Source organism: Cnephaeus nilssonii (assembly GCF_951640355.1).
Source record: "Cnephaeus nilssonii genome assembly, chromosome: X".
In the NCBI taxonomy this organism is placed as follows: domain Eukaryota; kingdom Metazoa; phylum Chordata; class Mammalia; order Chiroptera; family Vespertilionidae; genus Cnephaeus; species Cnephaeus nilssonii.
Genome location: NC_137071.1, coordinates 121,174,056 through 121,198,937, shown reverse-complemented (window position 1 = coordinate 121,198,937; position 24,882 = coordinate 121,174,056). Strand labels below are relative to the sequence as shown.

General features: G+C 53.5%; 1 protein-coding gene across 1 annotated transcript; it reads right to left on the bottom strand.

Annotated features, from left to right (window-relative positions):
• Window positions 1–1,348: 1,348 nt before the first annotated feature.
• On the bottom strand, window positions 1,349–24,630 carry ABCD1 (ATP binding cassette subfamily D member 1). The gene is made up of 10 exons (XM_079765317.1): window positions 23,477–24,630; window positions 20,012–20,192; window positions 11,340–11,482; window positions 11,077–11,245; window positions 10,421–10,515; window positions 7,247–7,392; window positions 6,596–6,741; window positions 3,703–3,787; window positions 3,374–3,499; window positions 1,349–3,191 (listed from the first exon to the last, which is right to left on the bottom strand). Exons 1-10 carry the CDS (start codon window positions 24,383–24,385, stop codon window positions 2,984–2,986), a joined length of 2,208 nt encoding a protein of 735 aa, XP_079621443.1. The 5' UTR covers window positions 24,386–24,630; the 3' UTR covers window positions 1,349–2,983.
• Between the last annotated feature and the right edge of the window lie 252 nt (window positions 24,631–24,882).

The following is a 24,882-nucleotide window of genomic DNA, read 5'->3' as shown; positions in this document are numbered from 1 at the left end:
CAAGGCTAGAGTTCACCCAAGCTGCAAACTCCCCTGGCCGCTGCCTACTCATCATTGCCCAGGGGGCTGCAGGCGCAGGCCCAGCAAGTGCTAACTGGGTGACAGCTACTCCCCAACCTGACCCTCTCTCAGTGAAGGGTGCTGTCACCCACCAGGCCACCCAAGCCAGAACCTAGGAGTCCTCTTGACTTTCCCCTGCCCTGTCCCCAGTGCCTGACCTGCCCCCTCCCCCATGCCTGTTGACTTTCTTCTAATCTCTCTTTAATCTGTCCAGGATTTCAGGCCTCAGCATGTCTTGTCTGGGTTGCTTTAGGTGGTGTGTTCGCTCATCTATGCCCCTCTCTCTCCTGTCTATCATGTATCAATCTATCCTCTATCATCAATCAATATATAATCTATTTTTTGAGGTGACATTCACATAACACAAAATTGTTCCTTCCAAAGTGCACAATTCAGTGGCATTTAGTGCATTCACAATATTGTGCAACCATCACCTCTATTGTTCCAGAATATTTTCATCACCCCAAAAGGAAACCTTGTACCTATTAGCAGTCATTCTCCATTCCTCTCCTCTCAGGCCCCTGCCAGCCACCGATCCCCTTTCTGTCTCTGTGGGTTTGCCTATTCTGGATATTTCATATGAATGGACTCATACAGTCGGTGTCTTTTGTGACTGGCTCCTCCCACTCAATCAGCATCATGTTTTTGCAGTTCACCCATGTTGTAGCATGGATCAGAACTTCATTCTTAAATACACACACACACACGCACACACACACACACACACACACCTATATAATAAAAGCCTAAGTGACCATTATGGCGGAATGACCAGAACGACCGGTCACTATGACACACACTGGCCACCAGGGGGCAGATGCTCAACTCAGGAGCTGCTCTCTGGTGGTCAGTGCCTCCCACAGGGGGAGCGCCACTCAGAAGCTGGGCTCATGGCTGGCAAGCTGAGCGGTAAGGAGCCTGCTGCTAAGGAGCTGTGAGCCAAGCGGTAAGGAGCAAGCAGGCAGGTGGTAAGGAGTGAGGGATCCCAGATTGCGAGAGGGAGGTACTACTGCCGGCTTAGGCCTGATCCCCAATGGGTCCCAGACGGCGAGAGGGTGCAGGCCAGGCTGAGGGACCCCCCTCCCCAGTGCACAAATTTCATGCACCGGGCCTCTAGTATATATTTTATTGATTTCAGAGAGGATGGGAGAGGGAGAGATAGAAACATCAATGATGAGAGAGAATCATTGATCAGCTGTTGCCTCCTGCACGCCCCACACTGAGGATCGAGCCCGTGACCCAGGCATGTGCCCTGACTGGGAATGGAACCACGACTTCCTGGTTCATAGGTCGACGCTCAACCATTGAGCCATGCTGGCTGGGTAGAACTTTTTATAGAATTCTTTTTACAGTGGTGTACCTCTTTCCAAACAACCCTCCACACAGCCTACTTTAAGCATAACTCCATGTGTTTTGCATCCTGCTGAAAATGTTCCCTCTTACTAGAGGGTCTAGAAGCACGTCTTCCCTGCCGCTCCTTGCCAGGCTGGGTCAGGACCCTTCCTCTTAGTGTTCCTCCAACCAGCCCACTTTGCAGCTCTTTCTCCCATACGATCTCTCTGGAAGTCCCCATGCAGGGACCTGGCATCAGTCCTCTTCTCCTCACCCCAGCGCTGGGTCCAGAGTCCTATTTGGGCTCCGCCAATATTTTTGTGAGATGTTGTTGATGAGTCCGCCTCCCCCCCAGCATGTCAGCCACAGAATGTGCTGAGCTGTGTCTTCAGGTGGCGTGGGGGCTGAGGTTATTCCTTCCCTCCAGGCACCCTGCTGCCCGTCCCTGTGTCTCCCCCACGCCAGGCCAAAGAGAACAGGAGGCAAGGACACAATTTCCATGGGCGGTTTTTACTGAGGGACTGAGGGAGGCTTCCTGGCCCGAGGGCTGAGCCCCCCTCCATCCCCGAAAGGCACACAGCAGCGGTGGGGTCTCCCTCTCGGGCAGGAGTTAGCTTTGTGGAGACAGCTTCTCCGGCTGACCCCTCTTTGGCACTGAGCTGGGAACACTGGTGTCCACACGCATGTTAGCACAGTGTCCATCTCCCCCTCTGGCTGGCCTGGGCCCCCCTGGTGGCAGCTGGCAGTGTAGGCTGGTGGGGCGACAGGCTGGCTGGGGCTGGCTCAGAGGCTGGGCCACCTTGTGGAAGGACCGCAGCCCGGGCTGCCTCCCCTGCTAGCAGGGTGCTCACATTGGCAATCGAGAAGGCTACACACAGGAATCCAATAAATTAGCTTGTAGGGACCGAGAGGGACAGGGACTACATTCTTATTATCGCTTGCTGAGAAATGTTGTGCAATTCTTTCTCCCGAGAGCTCTTCGGGACAAGTGGTGGGGAGAAGGAGCAGAGACCCTCGTCTGGCCCTGGGTCCTATTTGGCCATTTCTACGGAAGGGTGTCCAGTGGAGCCGTGGCAATCACTTGGGCAGTGGCAATAGAAGGGTGGACCATGGAGTCTCCGAGGGACTGAAAAGGAGGACGTGAGGGGACCTCGGTCTCTGGAGGGCAGTCCCCACAGATGCCGAGGCTCAGTATGGGCTGTCCTGGTGGTGTGGGCTGGGGTACCTCCTGCCCCTCTCCTCCTCCCCAAAGAGAAGAGAGGACTCAGCTACCCTGCCCAGGTCACATTCATGGTGGGGCAGGGGAGGGGCACGGTTGGGGAGGGCAGCAGTGTAGGACCTTCCAGGTCTCCTTGCCCGAGGGCAGGGGCATGAGGGTCAGGCGCGCCCTTTCGCTGGCAGTCATCTAGGCAAGCCAGGCCAGTGGCAGGGAGGCCTGGGCAGAGGGAGAGTCATGCAGGGTGGGCCTGCGGTGGGCTGGGTGTGTGTGTGTGTGTGTGGGGTGTGGGTAGGCAGGCACTGCTGATTCCTTCATATGATCCGAGGGCTCGGGGAGGGGCAGGGGCTGAGGGCCCAGAGCCACGGTCCTCTGTCAGGTGGCAGCGCCCTGGACGACCCTGGAGCCCTGGCCCAGGATCTGGCAGAGCTCCTGAAGACGCTGCTGCATCTTGGGGATGCCCGCCAGCTGCTGCTCAAGCCGCTGCTTCTCCTCAGTCAAGCTTAGGCGGGCGGCTGAGTCCAGCTTCTCGAACTTCCAGCCGCCCTCGCCATCGAACTGCAGCAAGTGTGTGTGGTACTTCCTGGGCCGGGAGAGGGAGAGGGATAGAGATGCAGAGGCTGCTCAGCAGGAGATGCGTGGAAGGTCCCCTGCTCCCCTGATGGCAGGACCATCTCCCCCCTCCTCCCCCAAAGCAGTGGGGGTGTAGAATTCAGGAAGGGTGCTCCCTCCCGTCGACTCCAGGGAGGAAGGGAGGGCACCTACCACAGGGAGGGGCGGTGGGTGATGGAAAGCAGAGCGATGCCTGCATCCTTGGCCGCTTGGAAGATCTTGCCTTCCACGTCGATGCTTACAGCGCTGGTGCATTCATCCAGGAGGGCATACTTTGGCCTTGAGAGTGGGGGCAGAGCGGGCGAGGCTGTGGACCCTCCATTGCTGGTGACCTGGTCCGGCCCCCACCCCCCACCCCTTGGGGCCCAATTCCTGCTGGGGCCTCCTAACAGTACTGCCTTCCCCCTTAAGGAGGCCCCAGGGAGCATGCATGCTGAGCCGCTGCTTAGTCTCTGCCTCGGGCTTGGAGAGCAGCCACTCACTTATGGTAGAACATGCGGGCCATGCCGATCCTCTGCTTCTCGCCCCCTGACAGAACGTCCTTCCAGTCACACACGGCCTCCCAACCTAGGCAGGGGACAAGGGGGCTCTGTTCAATTCAACAAGGGCCCAGGCCCACTGGGCATGGTGGGCGTGGTGGGCATGGTGAGACGGGGCTGGGGAACACGAGACAGTGGAAGATGACTCTGGAGAAGGTCAACAGCTGACTATTTGTGCTCTGGGTGCTTGTCTGTCTATAGGCGATCCTTAAAAATATATATTTTTTATTGGTTTCAGAGACGGGAGAGGGAGAGAGAGACTGAAACATCAATGATGAGAGAGAATCATGGATCGGCTGCCTCACGCATGCCCCACACTGGGGATCGAGCCCGCAACCCAGGCATGTGCCCTGACCGGGAATTGAACTGTGACCTCCTGGTTCATAGGTCAACACTCAACCTCTGAGCCACACCGCCTGGGCTGTAGGTGATACTTTAATAGTGAAAAAGAAGTTGAGACCAGAATTGTATCCCCTCCAAAAGAAGTCCTAACCCCCAGGACCTCAGAAGGAGGTCTTTACAGAGGTGATCAAGTTAAAGTGAGGTTCCTAGGGTAGGCCCTGATCCAATACAATAAGTGTCCTTATAAAAAAGGGGAAATTTGGACACAAAGATATAATAGAGAAAAGATGATGTGAGGAGACAGAGGGAGAAGATGGTTGTCTACAAGCCAAGGAGAGAGGCCTGGGACAGATGTTCCCTTATAGCCCTCAGAAGGAGCCAACCCTGATGACACATTGATCTTGGACTTCAGCCTTCCAGAGCTGGGGCTAATATATTTCTGCTGTTTAAGCTGCTCAGTCTGTGGTGCTTTGTTCCAGTAGCCCCAGCAAACTCATCCAGGACCTAACAGGGTGCCAAATGAAGAGCCAGCCCCAGGAAGGCTGGCGTGGTCTCTCCAGAAGGCTTCTCACCCCTAGGCACCAGGCCTTTGTATCGCTGCCTTGTGCCAGTCCCTCGGTAAGGCTCAGGCAGCTGCCTGAAATGGCTCCTTACCTCCTGCCACTCTGTCTCCCCACAGAACTAGAAGTTTTGGTAGAGTGCATGGTACCCTCAAAAAGACTATACTCCCTAGCTTGTATATGAATATGTGATTGCGTCCTGGCCAATGGGGTTTCAGTGTTACACATGTGGCAGCTTCTAGCTTCTGGAGCTTCCTTTAAAAGACAGATGGCACGCCCTACCTGGTTTGGCTCAGTGGATAGAGTGTCAGCCTGTGGACTGAAGAGTCCCAGGTTCGATTCCCAGACAGGGCACATGCCTGGGTTTCGGGCTCGAGATCCCCAGTGTGGAGGGCGTGCAGGAGGCAGCCGATCAATGATTCTCTCTCATCATTGATGTTTCTATCTCTTTCTCCCTCTCCCTTCCTCTCTAAAACCAATACAAATACATTAAAAAAAAAAAAAAGACAGATGGCTCAGTTGGTTGGGCGTTGTCCCGTGCATCAAAAGGTCACCGGTTTGATTCCCGGTCAGGGCACCTGCCCAGGTTGCTGGCTCAATCCCCAGTCTGGTTGCAGGAGGCAACCAATTGATGTTTCTCTCTCTCTCTCCCTCTTTCTCTAAAAAGCAATAAAAACATATTTAAAAAAAGAGACAGATGGCATATACCATTTCCCCCTACTTCCTCCATCCTATGGCCTGGGATATGATGTGATGGCAGGAACAGCCATCTTGGACCATGAGGTGACTTGGTGACTTTGGGAACAAAGGTCCACACAGAACAGGGCTGCTCCCACCAACTGTGTCCTGCCTTCCTTAGGACTTTTGTGTCACAGTAAGATAAACTTGTGAGTGACTTGAGCCACTGTGTGTGTGTGTGTGTGTGTGTGTGTGTGTGTGTGTGTGTTTCTGTTATTGACAGCTGAACTCAATGCTAATAGGGTATGATGGTCGGCCTCAAGGACCCCAGGCACAGAGGGGTGCCTGGAGGACAGGAGGGGTACACTTCTAAGGGGAGGGTGGCTGGAGCAAAAAGAGGTTGAGCCAGGCCAGGAGGAAGCTGGGGATGAAGAAGCTTCCGCATGACTGGCAACCTGGACTCCACCACCTGCAGCCCTCCTCCGATGCAGGTGTTGTGACCCTGGCAGTGGTTTCATTTGACGCTGGTGCTTAGGGAGGGACTAGTACCTGCTCCTTTCTACAGGTGGAGAGAGGCTCAGGTGAGGTCTTTGCTCAAGGTCAAGCTGCCCCTAAGAGGCAGAGGCAGGAAGTGGAACCCTGCGGCTCAGGTTTCACTAGGAAAGTCAGCTCAGCCCCGCCCTGGGTCCCGCCCTCTCCTCCTCACAGGCATTCGCAAACAAACCGGGAAAGCCCCAGATCAATGCCTTCTCTTGCCACCAGGCTGTCCCAACCTCCTCTCCTTCCCAGGGGATGGCGCCTCCCAGGGTCAAGGCAAAAACCGGATATCCCCTCCACCTCTGCTCCTGCCTCCCACCCTCCAGGCCCTCTGCGCAGACGCCAGTGTGGGCTCCTCCCTGGCTGCCCTGCCCAGCCCCCACACCTGAGGTCAGTCCTCTTACTGAAATGCGACACTGACCTGTAACTTCCCTGCCTAAAGCCTTCCAAGGGCTTCGCTCCCTGTGAGGGCTCTCTGTCCCCCCTATCCCCTCAGCTCCCGAGCTTGTGAGCATCTCACCCGATGGCAGGCACCACCTGGATGCCCGCCCCCTTGGCCTGAGCCACCCGCTTCCTGTCAGTCCTCCCTGTTAGGGGGGCTCTTGGGGCACTTAGCACACTGGCATCGTGGATGAGGGAGGCAGGGGCTGGGGTGGTAGCAGGTTGCTGGCTGGATGGCTCACTCCTAGGTGCTGAGAGGAGGATGTCCCACCCCCTACCTCCTTCCCGCTGCAGGATGTGGTTCAGGTGCACGATGTCCAGAATGGCTTCCAGGTGCTGCTCTGAATAGCCCTTCCTGCGCATGTCCTCCACCGAGTCTGGGTAGATCACCTGGTCACGCAAGGAGCCGACGGACATGTAGGGCCTGTGGGAAAGCTGCATGTCCACCAGGGGCCGGGCAGCCCTGCCCGCGCCCTGTCTGTTTGGGCTCCTCCATGAGCCCCGGCTGCCAGAGGTGGGGAGAACTTGAAGCCCACAGACCCCGCTACAAGTGCTCTAGGCTGTGCTCATACCCGCCTATGCACACCAGGCCTACACACTCACACGTGCACACCACACACTCGCCCTGCACGCAGAGACATGTGTGCAAGCACTGACATAGCACACACATGTACATGAACACAGACACGCCCCTCCTGCAGTGTGCACCCTCATGCATGCACACCCCACAGCTGTCAAGTCACCAGGTGAGGGGGCATGGTAGGCGGCAAGCGAAGGCTCCATAGTCCCTCTGATTCTGGAGACAGCATCTTGCTGTCCTCTCCCGAGGCCCCAAGCTCTACCATCTCCGTGGTGTCAGTTCCACAGGTGGGAAGGGGAAATGGGCACAGCCGGGGGCCTGGCTCCCTCCCTCTCCCTGCGCCACTCACCTCTGGGGGATGTAGAACATGCGCTGGGGCGGGGGCTTGTAGAGCACGCCTCCATAGGTGGGCCAGAGCCCACCAAGGATCCGGAATAGAGAACTCTTGCCGCAGCCATTGGGGCCTGTGATGAGCAGGTGCATGCCATCTTCCACCTGTGGAGGCAGTGCCAGTGTGCATGGCTCACTCCTAGTACTGAGAGGAGGTGTGGCCAGGGGGTGTGGCCCTTTCTCCTCTCACCTTTGGCCTTACTGACAGCCCTTGACAGCTACCTGTACCCAGGTGCACACTGGGTAGGCCCTCCCGGTCCAGCATCCAGAGCCCTAATCGAATGCCTGTTTTGGACCCCAGCCTGTCCCTTTAAGGCCCTAACACACACCACCGAATATGGGGCCAACAGGAGGAGGGCCTATTCTGCCACAGCCATATGAATGGGAGCAAGCCCCAGAAAGTCAATAGCACCCCCATCCCACTTCACCAGGAATCCAAGTGTTTTTGCTTCCCCAGCAGAATTTTCTCTTTAAGAACTGCCTGGGGGCCCAACCAGTGTGGCTGAATGGTTGAGTGTTGACCTATGAGCCAGGAGGTCATGGTTGGATTCCTGGTCAGGGCACATGCCCGAGTTGGGGGATGGATCCCCAGTGGGGGGCGTGCAGGATCAATGGTTCAATGATTCTCTATCATTGATGTTTCTATCTCTCTCTCCCTCTCCCTTCCTCTCTGAAATCAATAAAAAAAATTTTTTATAGAGAGTGGGAGGGAGGGGGAATGGTATGTAGGGAGAGGGGGAGAGAGAAAGAACAAGAAGAGAAACATTGGTGCCAAAGAGACACATTGATTGGTTGCCTCCCGCATGCACCCAGACTGGGGCCTGGGATCAAACCTGCAACTCAGGTATGTGCTCTTGACCGGAAATTGAAGCCGTGACTCTTCTGTGCCCGGGGCAGATGCTCTAACCATTGTGCACACTGGCCAGGGTGTGCCACACCCGCCAGGGCAGGTAAGGTGCTTTCTTTGGAGTTCTAGGTGGACAGTAAACTCTAGCTGCTCCATGAAGCCCTCTCACTGCCCCCATGGATACTAGGGAGCCACAGAGATGCCACTGTAACCCCCAGGCTCAGCGTCAAGGGCCTCAGGCTCCCCAATTGGCCAATCACATGATGCTCACTGGCTGGTGAAAAAAGGCCAGTGGAGCTGCGGGGAGGTAGGTGTTTGGGAAGGAGGGGTCAGAGGGCAGGAAGACTGCTGTCCTCGGGCCACCTACCGGCTTCCGAAGTCCTTGGACAATCTGAGTGTGGCTCATGTGAGGCCTTCCCTGGCTTACCTCGGTCTGCATGGGGGTTGAACTGTGTCCCCCCAAATTCATGGGTTGGAGGACCTAAGAATGTGACCTTATTTGGAAATAGCTTTTGCAGTTGTAATTAGCTCAATTTTGATGAGGTCATCCTGGAGTATGTTGACCTCTAATCCAATGTGACTGGTGTCCTTATTTATAAAAAGGGGGGATTTGGCCACATAGCCACAAACACAGGGAGAACACCATGTGAAGATAGAGGCTGAGATTAAAGCGAAGCCAAGGAACACCAATGGTGGTCAGCAAACACCAGGTGCTGGGATGGCCTGGAACAGATTCTCCCTCACTGCTCTCAGGACACATCTTGGTCTGGACTTCCAGGCTCCAAAACTGGGAGAGATTCCACTTCCATTGTTTGAGCCCCTCACTTTGTGGTCCTGTGTTAGACCATAAACTCCCTCGGGTGGGGCCTGGGCCTCCCTCCTTCCAGATGTGTGAGGGCTCCGTTTCCTTCTCTGAATCTCTCCTGCTGTCCTTCTCACCCCAGTATCTGGCTGAGAACTGCTCCCCTTTCCCAATATCTCCCAGCCCCAGAGCCCAGCTCTACCACCAGCTCTGCCAGATCAGAGCTCTTGCTCAGCCCCCCACCCTTGCTCTTCCACCCTAGTCACCCCCTCCTTGCATGGCCTTGCTTCCTACCTAGCTGAGTCCCTGCTCACTAGGGCTTCTGATCTTTGTCTAGTTGGGCTTCCACAGGGCCCGCATGGAAACCATTCACCTTGGATAAACCGGCCAAGAGTGACCACTGCTGCGGGCAATGGGGAGATCATACCACTGTCCTGTGCTGCTTGTGGTTGTAACATGTTCCCAGCCTCCAACTGGCTCTCAGGGCTCCTCTCAGCAGATCAAAGAAAGGAGCCCCAGGCACCGCCCTTCCACTCAAATCTTCCACATACTCCGTGCCCAACCATGGCTCCTGCTGAACCTGTTTCTCACTCCCCCCACTCCACTGCATTTTCCCTGCCTGTTCTTTTGGAGAGGCCTTCTTCACCACGCTGTCCACCTGCCTGGAAGCTCCTGGATGAAGCTTCATCTGACCTCTGCTCTTCCCACGGGATGGTGACTACCCTTCCTATAGCCCCTGCTAGACCCTGAGCAGCTGTCTAACTGGGGATCTTTGTAACATTTTAGGGCCCCCAGAGTGGGGCCTCCCAGAGGGCAGGGGCCTCCCTGATCTACCTCTGGTTTCCAGTGCCCCTTCTGGAGCTCAGAAAATACTGGTTGAATGAATAAATAAATGAATGAACAAATGACTCCCTCTCGCTTCTTTCTCTGTCTGCCCCATAGGTTTAGCCTTCATTCCATCATTCCCCAACCAAAGTCCTGGTTGGGGACACAGTTGACTAGTGGATGTCAGCCACCAGGGCTTCCTTTCCACAGATGGGGGGTCAGGCTGCATCCAGCATTACACACCTGCACTGGGGGCTTCTTGAAGCAGATGGGTGGGACCCCAAGCCCAGGTCAGTGGAGGGCAATCTCTTTCACCACAGTTGGAATGGAATTAAACCAGAGTCCCTAAGTCCTAGGCTTCTGTGGAACTGGGATGGGGTGGGGGTGGGGCTGGCTCCGATAAGGCCAGGAACCTTCAGGTGACTCTTGGCTGATCCTAGTAATCTCGAGTGTCTTTTATCAGTTCTGTCTCCATTGCCCCACAGCTAACAGGCAGAGACACGTTGGTTTTCTACCTTGACCTTTGCTCGCCTGCCACGTAGATCTTGGGACAACGGCTGTTGACAACACAGGCAGGTAGCCAGGCTGGATGCCAAGGGCTGGGGCTTGTAGATGCAGAAGGCCAGGCCTCATGGTTCAGCCCAGCCCACTCAACTTACCCTGATGTTCAGGCTGGCCACCACCACCTCTCCCGTGGGTGTGATGATGGGGATGTTGTCACAAACAATGCCCTGCTCCACATCCACTACTTGGCCTGGAGAGAGAGCACAAAAAAGGAAGCTAGGGTGCAGTAGCACTCCCTTTGCCTTCTGGTAAGTTCCACATACCCCACCCCCACCCCCAACAGCATGCCAGTATGTGGTACAAGGCCCCTTGGGAGTACAGCGGGTCTGCCTACAAGCAGAGCCCCTGCGCCCCCGACAATGTCTGATGCTGTGCTCTGTGTGGGGAGCGGACAAGCCGTTTCTATGGCCTCTGGAACTCCTGCTCTGTCCCCTTCCTGGCACCACCTCAGTGGTGGCTCAGACACTGCACCCCTCTTCCACAGCATCCTGAACTCTACTGTAGGCTTGAACTTTCTCCTGCTGCCTGTATGGGCAAGGGACTCCCTCCACTCGAGGACCACGTCCCCTCTTTTGCAAAGAGAAATCCCAGTCAGGGCACCTGGAAGGGACCGGGCAGTGAGAGCCACAACTGGCCCAAGAAGCCCTCCTCGGGGGCACAACTTAAAGAGCCCGCCTTCTGGGTGGCACTGGGAGGTGCCAGTGCTGGGAGGGCAGGGACCAGTGGGCCTCTCTAGGGAGGGCGCCCTTACCTCGGATCTGCAGGGGACCTTCCACGCGGACACCAGACCTGACCACAGCCCCGGCCCCTGCCTGTGCATCCTCTGGCTCCCCAGGCCTCTTGAAACGGCAGTGCTGGACATCTTCAAATACTTGGAACATCTCATGTACCCGGGCCGTGTAGCCGGCCAGCTCTGTCACCTGCGGGAAGGAAGGGGGACCCTGGCTCAGCCGCTGCCATCTGGGGGGGTGGGATGGAGGGCATGGTAGGGGCGGACTCGCGGGGGTGGGGTACCTCCTTGTAGGATGACATGATCCGCTCAATGGCATCCGCAGCAGCTGTAAGGAGGTTTCGGGCAATGGTGAAGGCTTCTGTGCGTTCGCTCACCAGCTCTTCTTCCTTCATCGCCAAGGCTGCCTTCTTCACGGCTTCTGAATCTGTGGAGCAGAGCAGAGGGGAGAGGCGGGGACAGTGGGAGATTAAAATGGACCCACTGGGGGAAAGATGAGTCTATCCAGCAAATGGTGGTGGGATGAATAGGTATCCACATGCAAAAGAATGACGCCCCTGCCCTAACCGGTTTGGCTCAGTGGATAGAGCGTCGGCCTGCGGACTGAAAGATTCCAGATTCGATTCTGGCCAAGGGCATGTACCTTGGTTGCGGGCATATCCCCAGTGGGGGGTGTGCAGGAGGCAGCTGGTCAATGTTTCTCTCTCATCGATGTTTCTAACTCTCTATCCCTCTCCCTTCCTCTCTGTAAAAAATCAATAAAATATATTTTTAAAAAAATAAATAAAATATATTAAAAAAAAAAAAAGAATGACGCCCCTGTCTCACACCAAAACTAACTCAAAGGGGAGCACTGATATGCATGTAAGAGCTGAGACTACAAAACTCTTAGGAGAAGGCAGGGGTAAGTCTTCGTGACCTCAGATTAGGTATGGCTCCTTAAATATGATATCAAATGTCCAAGCAATAAAATAGAAACACGTAAATGATCTTTACCAAAATTTAAAACTTTGGGGCACCAAAAGAAATCATTAAAAAAGTGAAAAAACAACTTACAGACTGGGAGAAAATATTTGCAAATTATAATCTTAGAAGGATCTAGTATCCGGAATATATAAAGAACTTTTTCAATTCAACAACAAAGAGATAAATAAGCCAATTAAACAATGGGCAACATATCTTACTAGACATTTCTATTGTATGTCTAAGATATACAAATGGCCAATAAACTCATGAAAAGATGCTCAACATTATTAGTCATCAGGGAAATGCAAATGAAAACCACAATGAGATACCACTTCACACCTACTAGGAGGATTATAATTAAAGAGATAACAAGTGTTGGCGAGGAAGTGGAGAAATTGGACCCCTCATATACTGCTGGCGGGGATGTAAAATGGTACAGCCGCTGTGGAAACCAGTTTGGCAGTTTCTCAAGAAGTTAAACAGAGAGTTACCAGATGACCCAGCAATTTCACTCCCAGGTATATATCCGGGCAAAGCAAAAATAGATGTCCACGCAGAAACTTGCACACAGATGATCATAGTACCATTTTCATACCAACCAAAAAGTGGAAACAATACCAATGCCCATCAATGAATGAATAAAGAAACTGTGGTACACGAATACAATGGAATATTATTCCTAAAAGGAAGGAAGCACTGATTCATCCTACAACGTGGACGAACCTTGAGAACGTTCTGCTGGGTGAAAGAAGCCAGCCACACAAGGCTTCCTATTGTGAGATTCCATTTATATGAGGTGTCCATAAGAGGCAAGCCCATAGTGAGGCAAAGATTAGTGGGTGCCAGGCGCTGGGGGTGGGGTGGGGAGTGACTGCTAATGGGCCCAGGTTTTCTTTCTTGGGTGACGACAATGTTCTGTCCTTAGATGCTGGTGATGGTTACACAACTATGTGAATATGTTCAAAACCACTGCCCTGGAGGGTGTGGCTGTTGGTTGGAGCGTCATCCCGTGCACTGAAAGGTCATGGGTTGAATTCCAGGTCAGGGCACATACCTAGGCTGCGGCTTTGATCCCTGGTCCGGGCATGTGGGAATGTGGGAGAAGCAACCGATCGATATCTTTCCCACATTTCTCTCTCTCTCTCTCTCTCTCTCTCTCTCTCTCTCTCTCTCTCTCTCTCTCTCTCTCCCCTCTAAAATCCATAAAAACTAACTAAATAAAACCCACCGAGTTGAATCCTTTAAAAGGCTGAAGTGTATGGCATGTTAATTACATCTCAATAACGTAGACTTAAAAAATGAGCCATTAGGCATTTGGCTTTCATTCTTGCCACGCCCAGCTCCTTCTCCCTAGACTGTCCTTGCCCTATTCACAGCAGCCCCTCTGAGGCCACATCTGCACCTTGTCCCCTAATGCCCAGAGCTGTTGCACCCCCAAGCCTCCTGTGCATGACTATCCCCTTTTGGATGCCCACTACTGCCCCCATTTCTCCCTCACCTCCCCCTGTGGCCTCCATGAGAACCGGCTATCCTACATGCCCCGACTTCTCCCTGAAGCCTGCTCCTGTCTTGACTTGCTTTGCTGTCTCCATCTAGGCCCCATGGTTGCTCACTTCAACCCTCTCTTGTCAGTGGCCTTGACTTCCTTGACCCTTGGAAAACCCAAAGGGGCAGGGCTTTTATATAAGGAATGTTCTAGAAATGTCGGCGAGGAGCAATGGCATGCTGATTCTGAGGGTACTGGGTGTGGGTGGGTGAGCAGTACCCACTGGGGCTATCCAGGGGAAGCCGGGGCTCCTGAGGCCGAAGTAGTGGGAAGGATTGTATCCCGGGGCTTAGGAGGGATCAGAGAGAGAAGCCTCAGGGATACAGTGATGGGTGGGGCAGGAAGTTGTCTCAGGGCAGATGGCCTTCAGAGCAGCGAGGGTGCAGGGTGCGGTAGAAAGGGGACGCGATGGCTGGCTAGAGAGCCTCACACCACCTTCTGGGGCCTGGCCCAAGAATCCAGGGAACTGGACAGGGGAGCGGGTCATGAATTGTGACAGTCTAAGGTTATGAGCCTCCTTCCCACTGTGTCCCCAGGGACACAGCCCCTAACAGGAAGAGGAACACAAGCCCTCCTCCCAGGATGTCCTGAGAGCTACACAGTGACTACGCATAAAGTGAAAGGGTCGGCAGGTGCCTGGGCATCCTGGCCACAGCTGGCACCTCCCTGGAGACAGAATAAACTGCCCTAAGGCAGCTAAGACCAAGGCCCCACAACGGGACACCCAGCAGCCTTTCCTGGTGAGGCTGCTCCGCCCCTGGGCCCTCCAGCTTGGCAGGGCCAGGAGGCAAGTAGGATAAAGGCATCTACATATTCCTCAGTTGATAAATGCCTGCATCCTCCCACTGGCCCCCAGTGCTCCGAGCCTCCTTGAATCACCTGGAGCAGGGACAAAACAGACAAAAATCCCTGCCCTCGCCCTTTCCTGTGCCCTTTTAAGGTTGACTGAGTGCCTTAAGAGGCTAACACAGAAGGGTAAATAAAGCAAGTCTCCATAAAACCCAGAGAAGAGATGGCAAAACTCCTCTTTGGATCCTGTCTGGAGTCACAGCTGAAAAAAAAAAAAATCCCTGCCCTCATTGACCTCCCAGTCTAAAGGGGCAGAGGGGGTCTGGTGTGGCTCAGTTGCTGAGCGCTGACCTATGAACCAGGAGCTCACGGTTCGATTCCCTGTCAGGGCACATGCCCCGGCTGCGGGCTCGATCCCCATTGTGGAGCCTGCAGGAGGCAGCCGATCACTGATTCTCTCTCATCATTGATGTTTCATTTTCTCTCTCCCTCTCCCTTCCTCTCTGAAATCAATAAAAATATATTTTAAAAAACCCCTCCTACACTAAATAAAAAATAAATAAAAGGCCCTAACCCTGGTTTGGCTCAGTGGATAGAGCATCGGCCTGCGGGCATGTACGTTGGTTGCGGGCACATCCCCAGTAGGGAGTGTACAGGAGGCAGCTGATCGATGTTTCTCTCCCATCGATGTTTCTTTTTTTTTTAAATATATTTTATTGCTTTTTCACAGAGAAGAAGGGAGAGGGATAGAGAGCTAGAAACATCGATGAGAGAGAAACATCGACCAGCTGCCTCCTGCACGCCCCCTATTGGGGATGTGCCCGCAACCAATGTACATGCCCTTGACCGGAATCGAACCTGGGACCTTTCAGTCCGCAGACCGACGCTCTATCCACTGAGCCAAACCGGTTTCGGCCCATCGATGTTTCTAACTCTCTGTTCCTCTCCCTTCCTCTCTGTAAAAAAAATCAATAAAAAAAAATGTATTTGAAATAAATAAATAAATAAATAAATAAATAAATAAATAAAAGGGCAGAGAAACTATAAACCAGAGAAGTGAAAGAGATAGGGTGTTCAGTGCTTGGGAGAACAGGGAGGTGGTGAAGGAGAAGAGAGAGGCAGGGTCATAGGCAGGGCAGGCCTCATCTAGAGGGTGCCCGTGAGCAAAAGTCTGCTAGTAGGAGGGCAGGACATCAGAGGAAAGCGCATTCCTGGCAGAGGGAGAAGCATCTGCAAAACCCCGAGGCAAAAGCCTGCCTGGGGTTTGGGGGCAATAGCAAGGAGTCTAGTGAGACAGAAGTGGAATGAGGGAGACAGGAGAATTGCGCATTTTCACAGGCAACTGACTATAAAAGCTAAGAGGCTGGGGACAGGAGCTCATGCTTCTTAAATCACTGTGAAGTCTGACATAGCAGAGGATCCAAAAAGTCCTAGGGCTTCAGGGGAGGGAGAGGCCTCAGGTGCTATGCAGGCCGAGCTGTGCCCAATGCCAGGTGCAGAGGGAAGTGGCTGCAGGTGCTTCCTGAAACCATAGGTCTGTTTCCTCATGAGTTTCTCCCCATGTTCTGGACCAGGCATGCTGACTGGCTCTGGCACCTGTGCCTAAGCCAGGGCCACTTTTGGAAGACAAAGTGCCCACCAAAACCCTTCACAGCTTGAAGCCGGTAAGAGGAAATGAAATAGGTGGGAACCGGTGGGGGAGGGAGGGAACTAGGGAAGGTGTCATGGCGCCCAAGCTCTGGGGTCACATGCTCCGTAGGCCTGCCTTGGCACTTCCGGTCACGTGCCCTCAGAGTTCTCACAGCCAGGGTTGGATGAGACTGCCCAGTAACAGAAATGGTGGCAGCAGTGGCTACTGGCATTCACCCTCTTTCCAGCAGTGTCTCTAAGAAGCACAGCGGAACTCGACCTGCCCAGGGCCATAGTTCCCACCTGATGTCTTTATACAAGAATTGCTGATTTCTATTATTTTTAATGCCTGCCACTCTTCCTAATGCTTACTTTCCCATTACATCCAAATATGTTCTCCTCAATTATTTTGAATAGCTAATGGCAGAGCTAATATTTCATTGCTCCCATTTGTTTTAACTTCCAGTGAAAATGTTTTAATAAAGCTTCACTTGATTGCTCAAAAAAAAAAAAAAATCAGGGCCACTCTTAACAGAGGCCCATTGGTGGCAAGTAACTACCCCCCTCCAATTAGATCCTTTCTCTTGGGGTCACCCAGAGAGGGACAGACAGCTGAGGGTACACACGGGAGGCCCCAAGGCAGAGCTGCCAATAGGGAGAGAATGAGAGAGACTTCTGAAACAAGTTAGGCTCTTTCTCTACATAACTGAAAACCCTTACTACCAAACTGCATTAACTAGAACGCCTTTGAAAGCAGAGCTGTGCTATAGCTCAGGCCGGGTAGCTCAGTTGGTTTAGAGGGTTGTCCCCATTCACCAAGGTTGCAGTTTCATTCCTGGTCAGGGCACATACAAGAATCAACCAATGAATGCAGGAATAGGTGGAACAACACCTCCCTCTTTCTCTAAATCAATCAATCAATCAATCAATAAAAAGAAAACAGTGCTACGCTGGTAGAAAAGCAAGGCAAATTCCCAGGAGCCCACAGAGAAGCCAGCAGCCAGGTACATCAGTGAAATCTCTCGAGACTGAGAAGATAGGTCATGTAGCCAGAGCTCTAGGTGCAGGGAACAAAAGGTCACCTCTAAGAATTGGTAATTATGTGTCTGGGGTTCAAATGAATACTACCGCCAAATTCAGGAACTCCTCCTCCCCAAACGGAGAGGTGACTATGAAAATGGCCTCCAAGTGGTTAATTACCAAGAGTGCTTTGCCAAAACAAAAGCCAATATGCACTGGGGGAATTGTACCCTCCTGTTAGGCCAGATAGGGTTCCCAGGAAAGTCTTGTGGCAAAAATCACAAGGAGCCCTGGCCAGGTGGCTCAGTTGGTTGGAGCATCCTCCCATACACCAAAAAGGTTGTGTGTTTGATTCCTCATTAGGGCACATACCTAGGTTGTGGGTTTGATCTTCACTTGGGGTGCGTACGGGAGTCAACCAATCAATGTTTCTCACTTCGATGTTTCTCTCTTTCTTTCTCTCTCTCAAAATCAGTAAAAACATATCCTCGGGTGAGGATGAAAAACAAATCCAGAAGGGGTGGCTCAGTTGCTTAAGCGTTGTCCTATGCACCAGGTTTCCAGTTAGATTCCTGATCAGGGCACATGCCTGAATTGCGGGCTCAATTCCCCAGTAGGGGCCTGCAGGAGGCAGCTGATTCATCGATGTTTCTATCTCTCTCTCCCTCTCTCTGAAATTAATAAAAAATATTTTAAAAAAAGAAAAACAAACTAACTCACGGAAAGAATCTACCATGAGTGAAGACTGGCAGGTGAAAGATCAAGCTGGCTTATACTCCCAAGAATTCAGATAACCCAATAGCAGGATAGTGATTGTGTATCATTAATATGATATATAGCATAAAAGGAGCAGTCAAAAGATGAGAAAATCAGACACTTGCCAAAACAATTTGAAATTTCTATTTGAAAATGAAAATTTCTCTTTTCAAATTTCTATTTGAAAGAGAATCAAGTAGAACTTGATAGAAGTAGTCACTAAAAGTTTTTAAAAATTCAAATTAGCCCAGCCAGCGTGGCTCAGTAGTTGAGCATCTACCTATGAACCAGGAGGTCAAGGTTCAATTCCTGGTCAGGGCACATGCCCGTGTGGGGCATGCAGGAGGCAGCCAATCAATGATTCTCATCATTGATGTTTCTATCTCTCTCTCCCTCTCTCTTCCTCTCTCTGAAATCAATAAAAAAAAATTAAAAATAAAAAAAAGTTCAAATGAGACTTGGCTGAACAGAAAATTGGCGAGTGAGTGAGAAGATCTGAAGAAATCTCCCAGGATTCAGCACAGGTAGTTCTAGATGGGAAATAGTGAGAGTGTAAGAACCACAGAGGAGGGAGGACGTCCAGCAGGAGTTCAGAAGGAACAGGTCAATATTTGAAAAGGTAACAGCTGAGAATTTTCCTGACCAATTAAAAAATCTGAATATTCGAAGGCAGGATAAATAGAAAACCACAGGGTAACACTTCCAAGCGAAACAGCAGACTAGCAGAGAAAGTAAATCTAAAAGCAACCAGAGAGACAATGCAGGCTGCGTGGGGAGTTAAAATGATAACAGATTTTCCAGCAGAGACAATGGAATATTGTCAGTGGCTGAGAGCAAATAACTATCCTCCTGGGCTCCCACACCCAGCTAATCTTTAGTGTGGGGGAAAGGGTAAAATAAAGACATTTCCAGACAACAAAATAATTGTGAAGTGTCCCTCATGAAAGCTTTACAGAAAGAACTTCTGAAAGATGTCTATCTGGAGGAAGGTGACTAGGCTGTGGGAAAGGACTGGTGAGCAGAGAATTCGGTAAACATGGTGATGAATTTAGACATGCATCAGCACAATAGCAATAGCCAAGTAAAAAAACACTTGAATGAGCTGGCGTGGCTCAGTGGTTGAGCGTCGACCTATGAACCAGGAGGTCGCGGTTCGATTCCTGGTCAGGGCACATGCCTGGGTTGCAGGCTCAATCCCAAGTGTGGGACATGCAGGAGGCAGCCGATCAAATGATTCTCTCTCATCATTGATATTTCTGTCTCTCTCTTCTCACTTCCTCTCTGAAATCAATAAAAATATATATTAAAAAAATCTAAAACCAAAACCAAAAAAACCCCACCAAAAACCCTACACAGGAATGCAACTGTGACACTGGACTATAACACGTCAGTGGGGCTGATCCTTGTGTTAGTGTTCTAAGGTCCAGGAAGAGGAGGAGCTATCGGATTAACCTAGTCCAGCTATTTTCAACCTTTCTCATCTCATGGCACACATTAATTACTAAAATTCTGCGGCACACCAAAAATATACTATGTTTTTTGCCAATCTGACAAAAAACATAGATATAATTTTGATCCACACTGGACGGCTATTGTTGTGTTGGCTGTTGTTATTTTTTTTTATTTGACAACCTAAGGGAAATGAGTTCAGTGTCCCTGACTAAATGGTCAGGTATTGCATGTTTTAAAAAATCTTGCGGCATACCAGTGTGCCGCGGCACACCAGTTGAAAATCGCTGACCTAGACTGTTTTTCGTTTGCACAGAAGTTAACCATTGAAAGGGCAACCTGAAAAGACTGCAAATAGAAGGAATATGTTGCAAACCAGGAGAGGAACAAACCCAGAATCCTGATAATCCGGTTGCTAAAGTAACAGGCAGAACAGTCTTCCCAATCCCCCCAGGCCTTAGGGCAGAGGTTAGCCTCTGAAACCTGCCAGAGTTGTTTGAGGCCTGGGAAAGTCAAGGCCCAGGGAGGAAGGGGCTCGCTCAAGGTACTTCCCCATTCTCCCACCTTCCGGTCACAGTTGGGCTGAGGGTAGGCACAGCTGGCTGAGGGTATTGCACCTGGTGAGGGGTCAGTCCCCGTGCTCAGCTGAGCAGTACCAAGAAGTGGGAGATGCTGTAAAGGGGAGACTCACAGGGGGAAGGCAGCAAGGGAGAATGGTTGCCAGGAAGCCAGGCCTCAAGAGCAGATGGACCGGCTGAGCATTGGGCCCTGCCCCAACCCCCTGGGAGTGCCGACTCTCACCTGACTCTGAGTAGCCAGTGGCGGTGATTATGGGGACTGCTACCATGAGCAGGCCTGAGGCGCTCCACACATACTTCATGAGGAACTGCTCCAGCATGACATACCACAGGCGCTCTAGCAGGATGAGGTTGATCTGCGAAGCCAGGGCCTTGTAGGAGTGCTGCAGCAGGGCCAGCTCCACCTGCCAGGGCGGGGGTGACAGAGAGAGCCTGAGAGGCCTCATGGTAGCTAACATGGGGACAATAGCAAGAGGTCCCAATCTTCAAGTACACCTGTGCCATGTCATCTGATGGCCAGGAAAAGGTTGAGAGCTGGGGGTTACGACTGGGCCACGTTTACCGTCAAAAGGTCTCAAACTCAGGGCGGGGGAGGGGGAGGGCAGTATGGGATTGTCTAACATCATGGCACTGGGGTACAGTGATGATGAAGGGATTCATGACCTGACCTGCAGACGCTTATTCTGATTCCCTCTTTCCACTACCTATTTGGTTGGGAAGCTCGCTATGCCCTTCTCTTTGCCCTGGGCAGCTTCTGGACATGGGCCAAGGATAGTTTTGGGTAACTGCTGGAGGACTAACCTGAACTACGCAGAAAGCAGTACTTCATTTTGAAGAACTTGGTTCAACAGTCTACTTAGGCCCCGCCTCTTACTACCGTATTTTCCGGCGTATAAGACGACTGGGCGTATAAGATTTTCCTGGGTTAAAAAGTCATCTTATACGCCGGAAAATACGGTAGTCCAATATATCTAATCCATTATAGCTAATCCCATCAATATAGTCCAATATACTGTATTTTCCGGTGTATAAAACGACTTTTTAACCCAGGAAAATATTATACGCCCAGTCGTCTTATACGCCGGAAAGTACGGTACCTTCCCCAGGGATCTTCCGGGTGAGAAACTTCCACTTCATTTTCCCACTGCAACCTGGAGGGCATGCTCCTGAGCCAGCCCCAAAGGCCTGCCCCCCTGATGGCCAACTGAGGACTCCAGTGAGGTGGGCCTCCCCGTCTTCCCCTCCCCTCCCCTCCCCCTTCCTGCACTGGCCACCACCTGCCATCTTAGGCCTGGAGAAGAGAGAGCAGGAAAGGGAGTGGGAGAGAAAGAGGCTCTCCCATGGCAGCAGCATCCAGGTAGGCAGGTAGGCTGGCGAGGTCAGGAGTGGTCACGGCAAGGGGGCCACTGGGTCATGGATTCTTGGCTCAGTGCAGGAGCATGCATCCCAGCTCTGCCTTTCCACCCCTGACTGACAACAGCTGCCCAGCCTGGGCACCATTTCCTTAGCCAAGTGCTTTGGCACTTGACTCTCCACTTGATTCTCACCACATGCTACTCTACCTGTATTCTCATTTCCATTGTACAGTAGAATACTACAGAAGCCCAGAGAGGCACTGACCTGCCCAAGCTCACACAACCTGAAGGTAGCAAGAGGTGTGGAATTTGGGCCACTCTGGCAGAGCCATCAGGAGAACCAGAATTTTGTAAGTGATGCTTCTGACTTATTAAGAAAGGTTTACGGCCCGGCCAGTGTGGCCCAGTGGTTAAGCATTGACCTATGAACCAGGAGGTCATGGTTCAATTCCCGGTCAGGGCACATGCCCGGGTGGTGGGCTGGATGCCCAGTGTGGGGTGTGCAGGAGGTGGCTGATCAATGATTCTCATCATTGATGTTTCTATCTCTCCCTCTCCCTGAAATCAATAAAAAATATATATATATATATATATATTTTTTTTTTTTTAAGAAAAGTTTATCTTGCTCTCAAGCCAACAAGAGGTTGCAGTGTGTATATATGTGGGTGCATTTATGTTTAAATAACGCTCTTCTTTGAAAGCTCAATAAGAACAGAATACTCTGCTGTCTGCCCACAAGCCAGTCAGGCACCTCTGCCCTAACCTGTTCTGGGCCAGTGTCCACTGGGACACCAGCCAGTGGGACTGGGATGAGCCACATGCCTGCACAATAAGGAAAATCAACCCACCCATGGGGGCCTGTTATCCCACGCTGCTCTCCGGCCCATTGGCAGAGGCCTAAAGAGACAGATTGAGAACGCATACTGCCCTCCCAAGCCCCCCCATTGAACCCTCTGGCCAACATGCTACTTCCTGAGCTAGCCCAGAGGAAGTCCTTCAAAGAGCCAGTGATCTCTCTTTTGCCCTCACCATATAGGTAGGTCCTCTGCATCCTTCCTGTGGTTCTGCCTCAAGCCCAATCTCCTGTTCCTGAAGTGAGCACGCCTCCTCTGAGCACCCTGGCAATCCTGACTCGTGCTGGGAGCTGGCAGGAGTGCCAGCTGGGGCTGACAATGTAGCTGCGGGTAATGTGCCAAGCGCCTCACCCAAGGCCACGGCTGCCTGCCAAGGCCCTGCAGCCCGCGTGCGCGAAGAGGACGGGAGGGGGTTGAGGCTGCAGAGTAGGCGCTTTTCTCCTAATCTGGAGTCCGATGCACAGCCAGTGAGACAAGGCCCAGGGGCAAGAGGCCACCTGACCCAGGGACAGACACATAGGCCTTCAGGAGGTGGATGTCATTGCACACCCTCCCCCCGTACTCGGAACCGAAACCAGAGTTGCAGAGAGCAGGGGAGCAGGAGAGCAGGGCCCGGAGGCAGCTGCAAACCCCAGGCACGAGGAAGGGGAGGGGCTGAGGCGAGATAAAGGGAGCATTGGCCGGCAGTAACCTTTCCCAGCGCCCAGCTCCCTGGCCGACCCTGCCCCTATCCCTGCCCCGGCCCACTGGGGAGCTGAGCCCTGGGACACAGGCGGAAGGTCGGCCACGCCAGGGGCTGGGTGGCCACTGGGCGGGCAGGAAGTACGTCTCGCTGAGGTGGCGGCCTGGGCCCTGCATCCCTGCCTCAGGGCCTCAGGGAGGCGGCTGAGCCTGCAGCCCGGCTGGCCCTTGAGCTCAGGCGGAGAAGCGCGGCCACTGCTGAGGCCGCCGCGCTGGGTGCTGCTTGTTAAACTCCGCTTGGGCTGAGTCATGCCCGTAATGCCTGCCTGCCTGGCTGGCCAGCTTAGCTGGACGCTGGCCTTCAAAGGGCCCTGGGGCCCAGGAGGGGCCGGGCAACAGGCTACGTTCCACCGTCCCTGATCCCAGACAGCAGGAGCCTCCTTCCAGCTGACTGCAGGAATGGGCCGAGCCAGGAGCTCTAGCATCTCAAACCGCTAGGATCCGCAGCCCCAAGCAGCTCCAAGACCAGGACAGCCTCACTGAGGAGAGGAAGCAGAAGTGGCCAGGCAGCCGGCCCAGGGCAGTCCCCACCCAGCCTTCCTGCTTCTCCATTTCTGTGCCTAAATCTGGGCTGTCCCAAGCCCTGGTCATCATCCCAGTCTCCCTCTCCTGTGGTCTGCCCACACCTCTGGCATCAACTCTAGCCAGCCCTGGCTTTCCCCACCACTCACAGTTGCCTGCCCCTGGGCCTCCCAGCCACATGCTTTCCTCCATGCTCAGCACCCCAACCTGCCCCACCTCATGGCCCCCATAGAAGGCGATCTCCTCTGAGTTGGCCACCACGCGAGAGTGCATGTAGCGCAGCTCCCCCTTCCTCCGCGCCTCCTCTGCCACCAGCTCCCCAAACTTGGGCGAGAAGGCTCGCAGCACGTTAGCTGTGAGAAACACCACGAGGCCAGCAATGGCCGAGGGCCAGGCCGTGCCGGCCCCACGGGAGCGAGCCGTTTGAAGCAGGGTGTAGGCGGTCACAGCCACATCCAGGAGTGGCTTGGTCAGGTTGGAGTACAGGTGGGCCACAGAGGCAGCAAAGGTCACCACATCCTCTGTCAGGGACTGGTCAGGGTTGCGAAGCCGCCCATCCATATTGCTGACTCGGTAGTAGGTCTGCTGGGAGAAGTAGAGGCTGTAGGCATGGGCCACTAGACGGCTTCGGAAAGACAGGGCCAGCTGGCCCTCCAGGTAGCGGATGGCACTGTTGATGAAGGTGGCTGGGAGGGCGATGAGGATCCACTGCAGGAGCTGCCAGCCAAAGGCGTGCGGGTCCTTGCGCACGATGCAGCGGGCCAGCCGACCGTCCAGGCGGGCCACATATACTGATAGGAAAGTCCGGCTCACCAGGGCGGCTGAGTGCAGCGCAAGAAGCCCCGTCTCCCGGCACAGGATCCTGGGGAAGAGTAGCCGCAGGAGCCACAAGAGTCGCTGCAAGAACACACGGTTCACACCGGCCTTGGCCCCTGTGGCCGAAGTGGCCCCGGAGGCCTCCTGCGTGGACTGTCCTGCAGGCACTTGAGGGCCTCTGGCTGGAGCCAGGCACTGCCGCACCAGGGGGTAGATTTTGTGGGCTCCATAGGCCGTGAGGGCCAGGACCACAGCTGTGCGCTTCAGCGTGGTCACCCGCGAGCACCGGGGGGTGGAGAGCACCGGCATGTCACCTGGGCTGGATGTACCGGGCTGGGACTGGTGTCTGAGCCAGCAGTTGAGGCAGGTGGCTGGAAGGGTTGTTGCTCTGACCCCGGCTCGTTGTCTAGGCAACTGGAAATCTTGCAGTGGTCCCTGAGGCTGTTGCTCCAGGCCACTGGGGCGGTGCTGGAGCCCCTGGTGCGGTGGGCTCGGGTCCCTCCAGGGTCGCGGCCTCTTCAGGCAGGGGAGTGGAGGAACTTATCAGTCTCCTCGCCCCTGGGGTCAGAATCTCGAGAGGGCTCAAGGAGAGAGGGCGTCTCTTCCTCTCCACCTCCTCCTCCTACCCTGGTGGCACCCCTCCCCGGGGCACCAGGCGCGTCCGTCCTCTCCACAGCCCGGCTGAAGCGACAGTGACTCCGCCACCCGCCCAGAATCCCCACCCACCCACCCCTCCCCAGGGGCGAGTCGGGGGAAAGGGAGGAGGCGAAGGAGGGGCGGGAGGCGGAGGAGGCGCGGGAGGCGGA

Coding starts and splice junctions, on each gene's coding strand:
- ABCD1 (XM_079765317.1), bottom strand. CDS start 24,385: ATGCCGGTGCTCTCCACCCCCCGGTGCTCGCGGGTGACCACGCTGAAG. Junction 10,516..11,076: donor AGGTCCCCTGCAGATCCGAG/GTAAGGGCGCCC, acceptor CTCTCTCTCCAG/GCCAAGTAGTGGATGTGGAG. Junction 7,393..10,420: donor TGGCCAGCCTGAACATCAGG/GTAAGTTGAGTG, acceptor CTGCCTCCACAG/GTGGAAGATGGCATGCACCT.